This window comes from Octopus bimaculoides, chromosome 23 (assembly GCF_046866305.1).
Source record: "Octopus bimaculoides isolate indiv1 chromosome 23, ASM4686630v1, whole genome shotgun sequence".
NCBI lineage: Eukaryota > Metazoa > Mollusca > Cephalopoda > Octopoda > Octopodidae > Octopus > Octopus bimaculoides.
This window is the reverse complement of record NC_142950.1, coordinates 27379751-27387250: the sequence shown is the minus strand read 5'-3', so window position 1 is coordinate 27387250 and position 7500 is coordinate 27379751. Positions and strand designations below refer to the sequence as shown.

Genomic DNA, 7500 nt, shown 5'->3' with positions numbered 1-7500 from the left:
TTTGTGTGTTAGCGTCATATGGGAAAAAAAGTTATGATTGTGTCCACCATTTACTGCAAAATCTATTTATCTACACTGAGGGGTTACCTCCTTGATTTGAAAGGAAGAAAATCATAGATTCTTTGAATTCTAAAGGTTTATTGAGTACATTTATATGAATCTATTTACACATCCATTACATTGGACAGATGTAGTGCTGCCAGCAGAAAAATTTGTCATAACAAGGGACACATTTTTTTATATAATTTTACCTATGTCCAATGAGTCCTCATTACCCCCAAGAATTTTATTTTTACCCCACTTGAGGTAACTTACTCCAGTTCACCGACCCCTGGTTTAAGTTGTCAGCTGTATAAATTCAACATGTCAAGTGGCAGAATGAAATTGTGTGTGATAGTTATATATATTTATAAGCTTGAAGCTTATAGAGATCACCATGTAAACGACTAAGGAGACTAGTCTAATAATGGGGCATATAAGCCCTCGACAGAAAAAAGTTACTATAGTCTCGGGCCGACCAAAGCCTTGTGAGTGGATTTGGTAGACGGAAACTGAAAGAAGCCCATCGTATCGTCGTCGGCGTCGTTTAACGTCCGCTTTCCATGCTAGCATGGGTTGGACGATTTGACTGAGGACTGGTGAAACCGGATGGCAACACCAGGCTCCAATCTGATTTGGCAGAGTTTCTACAGCTGGATGCCCTTCCTAACGCCAACTACTCAGAGAGTGTAGTGGGTGCTTTTACGTGTCACCCGCACGAAGGCCAGTCAGGCGGTACTGGCAACGGCCACGCTCAAAGTGGTGTATTTTACGTGCCACCTGCACAGGAGATATATATATATATATGCCCATATAAATATAAAGTTACCCCAAAAAGCAACAAAACCAATAACTTATACAGAAAGATGATTGTGAAGAGAATATATATATATATATGTATGTGTGTTTGTGTGTCTGTGTTTATTCCCCCACCATCGCTTGACAACCGATGCTGGTGTGTTTACGTTCCCGTAACTTAACGGTTCGGCAAAAAGAGACCGATAGAATAAGTATTAGGCTTCCAAAGAATAAGTCCTGTGGTCGATTTGCTCGACTAAAGGCGGTGCTCCAGCATGGCCGCAGTCAAATGACTGAAACAAGTAAAAGAGTAAAAGAGTAAAGAGTAACAAAGGCATTAGAGTAGCTAGAATGTGTGCCACCCGAGGGCAGCCCTTCATTTTGCCACCATCCCCGAGGCCCCGCAAAAATACATATTGCTTCCAGCAGACCCAAAAGTGGTGCTGCCCGGGACAGACTCCCTCCCTCTAGCTATGCTTGTGAACAAAAAGTTAATCCTGATTTTGTCACTAACCACACACACAGGCACACAAACGCTCGCATATATACACAGACAGTGGCTGTAGATTATATCTTAACTTTGATAAATTAAATATGTTACGATCGCAGTATGGTGGCAGCGGGACTTTCTGGAAGTTTTGTCAACAAAAGGGGACAGAGAGGGAGAGAGAGTAAGTAAGAGAGTTTGTGATGTTGGTGGTTGTGGTGCTGGGACTTTCTAGATTTCTCAACAAATGACAGTGTGCATGACTTCAACCAGTTTTGTTTGTATGTGAAGGTGGCAGGAGGTCGAGGCGCATTCTAGAAGCCTTGTCAACAAAAGAAAGAGAAAATGATGTAAAACTGGTTGGCAGGCAATAGTGTTGGGGTGGTGGTAGTGGTGCTAGTGGCAGGGAGTGGTGGTGACTCACTTCAAACTGGGCTGATCTATTGAAAGTTTATACTCTGTAAATATTTGTTCACTGTTTTTTTTTTTTTGGGGGGGGGTTCTCTCTCCCTGCACCCCACCCACCCCTTACACTTTTTTTTTCTTTTTTTTTGAAGAGGTGCAGCTGAACCTGGCCTTGAGGAATCATAAGCCCATTTGTTGACCAGTAGAAATTTTTAGCTTCTCTCTGTGCTCTGTCATGTGGTCACTGTTACTAAGACACCTCAAGCTGGCTGGCTGCCTTAGCTGGCTTGACCAGCTGATTCACCTGAGGAGGAGGATGAAAAGCAGTGTTGTAGTAGGTTGGCAGAATCATTAGAGCATCAAACAAAATGTGTCTTTGTACCTCAGTTTAGGTCTTCCTCGTTTGTGCGAGCCCCGCATGCGCTCACCATACAACAACTGTCTGGGTACACAGTTGTCAGTCATTCTGATGACATGGCCGGCCCATCGTAACTGAGCCTTCAGCAACATTGCCACAATGCTTGTGGAACAAGCCCTGTCCAGCACTTCTTGGTTGGTCACACTGTCCTGAACACACAAAGACCCAAAAATACTCACTCACACACACACACACACACACACACACACACACACACATATACAATGGACTTCTTTCAGTTTCTATCTACCAAATCTGTCCACAAGGCTTTGGTTGGCTTAGGGCTTTGTAATAGAAGATACTTACCCAAGGTGCCACACAGTGGGACTGAACCTGCAACCATGAGGTTGGGAAGAAAACTTCTTACCATGCATCCATGCCTATGCTTATTCTGTTTTTTATTACCATTGGTTTTTGTTGTTCTCTGAATAACAAATAATTTGTGGAAGCAGCTTCATTTGTGAAGCTTATTGTTCTCTTAATTTTGAGATGTTTTAATATTGCAAAATGCTTTCATCTTTCTTTATCAACGGTTGAGAGAGAGAGGGAGGATAGAATGTAATGTATGTTTTTCATGAGACCATGTGAGTGGTTAGAATGCTTACGAACAAGGCAGTTGATAAATATATAGTAAATAATGGTGGTGGTGGTGGTGGCGGCGGCGGCAGGTAGGGGACATGATGAGGAGGAGGAGGAGAAGGAGGAGTTAGGGAAATGGTATTGATGTTCAACGATTGGTTTATCAATCAACCGTATCTACACCTCTTTCCCTGGTAGTGTTGTGTTCTCTTCTCAGCATCATATATATGTTCTAATATATATATATATATATATATATATATATATATATATATCATCATCATCATCATCACATGTATATATATATATATATATACATATATATATATATATATACACACACACACACATATATATATACATACATATATATGTATATATATATATATATATATATATATATATATATATATATATATATACATGTATGTATATATACACACACACACATATACATACATATATATATATATATCATACATATATATTGGTGTACACACTCGCACAATCTTGTATTGCATATACTCATGCCTAATATATATAAATAAAACCTAATGAATATATATGTCCTGAATATATATATATATACATATATGCACATAAACACATTCACACACAGCTCTAACACACACACACACATATACACACGCCTCTCGTGTGTGTGAAACACTGTGCTTTGATTGAAACCCTGATTGAGTAATCTGCCACAAAGGCCAGGAAGTGTAGGTGAAGGGGATGAATTAATAGATGGTCTCCCTACTTTCTCTGGATCCCTTAGGATTTCATTGGAAGGAGGAGTTAATTAATGTTGTTTTTCCTTAACAACATTCACGGTTCGTCTGTTCATTGGAGTCGTGATCATTAGCAAGGGGAAGCGTATTTCATGGTTGGGTGGCCCCCCACGGCCCCTTTTAATTGTCATATCAGTTGTTGTTGCTGTATTGAGAATATTGGATCTGTGGGTGAGTCAGACTTTAATCTAGTTACAACAGGAAACAATAACAACAACCTCGGTGGTGACTATTGTAGCTATAACAGAAGAAGCAGTGATATTTCTAATTATATGTACCGTTTCTAGATCTATTGCTCCCCCCGCCTCGCTTCACCCAGAGTCAAAAGGTTTTCATCATTGAAAACATCCAGTTCTCCATGCTTACATGGATCAGTTGTAATACACTGAGGCAGATTTTCTATAGCCGGATGCTTTTTTTTTTTTTTTTTATATACCTTTTGCCAGCCCTCACCTGTTTTCCAAGCAAGGTAATATTATTTTCCCATATAGCTATAGGCATGTTTTTTTCCACACAAGACTGGAAACAAACAACCTCACTTGTATGATGGTCGATGCTCATTTACAACCATCATGTGATGTCTAGACAAGGATGTACACAAACAAAAAATCACACACACACACACACACACACACACACACACACACACACGTAAGCATGATAGACTTCTTTTAGTTTCCATCAATTAAATTCACTCACAAGGTTCTGATCTGCTCAGAGCTATAGTAGAAGTCACCTGCCCAGGGTACTGTACAGTAGGACTGAACCCAAGACCCTTTGGATAGGAAGTAAGCTTTTTAACCACAGAGCCTTGTCTGTGACTGTAGTTACTTTTTGTTACTAGTTAAAAAAAAAAAAAGAATTCTTTCTCATTGTTGCATTTTGTGGAATATTTCTCACTAATTCTACCTTTTTTTCTTCTCTCTTTTTATTCTATTTCCAGCCGCAAAGGTTTTTCCAAAATCCGTACCAGAATCAAAGTGGGAAGATGGTAGAAATCCCAGTCAATCACGAGATGTCTTCTGCTTACACTCCTCAAGCTGGCTACAGTTCTGCTCAACCTCGACAGATTCCTGTCCACACAGTGCCAACACCGTCAGCACATTACCAATACCGACAACCAGCACCACCCCCGCAACCACCGCAACAGCAGAGCGGCCACCAGTATCCTGGCGCTTCTGAAGCTCGAGAGATCCCAATCCAACACATTGGCAGCAATTCACAACCGGCAGAGCCACCTCGGCCACATTACACGACACACTTCCAGCATACACCAGCATTCAACTACCCTCACTTCCAGGGTCAGCCTCACCCGACAAGTACTATGCCCCACCGCCAACAGCAGCCAGCATCACCACAGCAACAACAGCCGCCACCAACACAGCATCAGCAGCAGCAGCAACACCCACATCCTCAGCATCCGTTTAATTATCAACATGGACAACAACCAGCCGGTTTCCAAGGGTCATGGACCAGTAGTCCGTCTCATCAAGCTGGAGGTCAAAACACTGGGGAACGTGTCATACCGATTGTTCGCCATTCTGACAGCCCTGGCGCTGGAAGTCCGCAAACAGCAAGGAAGCCGCCGACTCAGCAACCGCCCAACCAAGGGGTCTACATGCAGGGTCCTCAGACATACGCCCAGCCCCAGCCTGAAGCAGGAAAAGAGCCTGCAGCTAAAGAAGGGTCACCGAAGGAGTATGAGCCAGAAAAGTTTCTTTCTCCTCTCGAGACGGTTGAAAAAATTGTTGAAGACGCTAAAGAGCTGGGACTTCAGGTGAACACATTCAAAGGAAGCAAAAAGGACAAAAGCTACAAATACCTTGAGGAGATGTTGACCAGGATGCTGTTGAAGCTGGACAACATCCAGGCTGGTTCCGACGACAGCATCCGTCAGGCCCGGAAGCACGCCGTAAACACAATCACTCAAACCTTGGACTTGCTCGAGCTGAAAGGGATGAGTGGAGAGGACAACAAGGAGAGTGAGATGCGGAAAGACGCGGACAAAACTGAAAACGCAGCCCCTCCCACAGACGCTAACGTTCCGGAAAAGTCTGGCTCCAATGAGAAGAAGGAACCTGGTTGTGTCCGAGAGATGATGCTAGATAGTGAAGTTGCTTGCTAACTACTGTTGTACATGTGTCGGCAGCACAATAGCATGGCATGTATTCCTTGTTAAATTCTTACTTTGTGATATTTAAATATTTTAAAGGACATTATTATTATCATTATTATTATTATTATTATTATTATTATTATTATTATTATTATTATTTAGGCGGCGAGCTGGCTGGCAGAAAAAACATTTCCCCCACGCCAGACGAAATGCTTGGCAGTAGTTCTTTCTCCCGGCTTTTTGGTCTGAGTTCAAATACTGCCGAGGTTGACTTACCCCTTTCATCCTCTCAGGGGTGGGGTGGTCTATAAAATAAGTACCAGTCAAACAATGGAGTCAATGATATTGATTTACCCTTTCCCCTAAAAAAAATGCTGGCCTTGTGCCAAAATTTGAAACCATTATTATTATTATTACCATTACTATTATTATTATTATTATTATTATTATTATTACCATTACTATTATTATCATTATTATTATTATCTTTTTCATTATTTGTTATTGATATTATTTGTTATTAATATTTTTATTATCATTATTATTATTGGTAGTAATATTTTAGTATTTAGTCGTAGTACTATTACTAGTGTGATTTTTGAAGGAGATGGATTAGCAGAATTGTTAGAGCAACGGACAAAATGCTTTGTGGTATTCCTTCTGGCTCTTTATATTCAGGGTCCAAATCCCACCAGGATCAGCTTTGCTTTCATCCTTTTTTGGAGATCGATGAAATAAAAGTGCCAGTCAAATATTAGGGTCAATTTAATTGACTGACTAACCCCACTTCCTCACCCAAATTTCAGGCCTTGTGCTTCTGTTAGAAAAATTATTATTATTATTATTATTATTATTATTATTATTATTATTGTGGTGAGCTGGCAGAATTGTTAGCATGCCAGGGAAAAAATGCTTAGCGGAATTTTGTCTGTCTTCAGGTTCTGGGTTCAAACACCGTCGGGGTTGACATTGCCTTTCATCCTTTCGGGGGTTGATAAAAATAAGTACCAGTTAAGTACTGGGGTTGATGTAATCGACTTATCACCTCCCCCAAAATTAAGGCAATGGACTGACAGAATGTTTACCATGCCTAACAGAATACTCAGTGGTATTTGAGTTCAAATGCTGTTGAGGCTGGCTTTTATTTTTTATCCTTTCAGGGCTGATACAATAACTACCAGTTAGCACTGGGGTTGATGAAAACGACTAACCTCACTTTCCCACCAAATTTCAGGCCTTAGGTAGAAAAAAATTACTATTATTATTAAGGTATAAAAGATGAAAGTGAAAGTTGGCAGAATTGTTAGCATACCAAAACAAATCGCTTAGCAACATTTTGTCCGTCTTTACATTCTGAGTTTGAATTCCACCGAGGTCAACTTTGCCTTTCATCCTTCCAGGGTTAATAAAATAAGCACCAGTTGAGCACTGGGGGGGTCAATGTAATCACTTTACCCTAAGCCTCCCCCGAAAATCTTGGCCTTGTGCCAAAATTTGACACCGTTATTAGGGGAGTTGGTTTGGCACAGATGGTAGGGAATTAGGTTCGATCTGGTTTTGTACCCCGCACAGGTGAGTCAATCTACCTTTGGACTCAGTTGGCCCTTCATCAGCTCCACTGTGTATAAAATATTATAGGCACCATATATATCAAAGCTGATACTTTAAATGAACATTAAACTTCATGTCTATTCAAAAATTAAATATTATTCGATATTAGTTACTAATTATTAATTATATTATGCTATTAACACACATATGTTTAAATAAATATAGACATTGAGCATAGCTGTTGTTTCTTTTTTTACTGTACAGAACAAAATGTATAGTATGCAAGCTAATCACTCCTATTCGCTGAAGCTACTGG

At 40.4% G+C, this 7500-nt stretch overlaps 1 protein-coding gene across 1 annotated transcript in view; it reads left to right on the top strand.

The window, feature by feature from the left end:
- Window positions 1–7417, top strand: part of LOC149131341 (uncharacterized) — a 58342-nt gene extending 50925 nt beyond the window's left edge. Inside the window, exon 3 of the mRNA XM_089340610.1 lies at window positions 4461–7417. Within this exon, the coding sequence (XP_089196736.1) occupies window positions 4461–5642 (1182 nt within the window). The 3' untranslated portion in view covers window positions 5643–7417. The remainder of the gene's footprint in view (window positions 1–4460) is intronic.
- The last annotated feature ends 83 nt before the right edge of the window (window positions 7418–7500 follow it).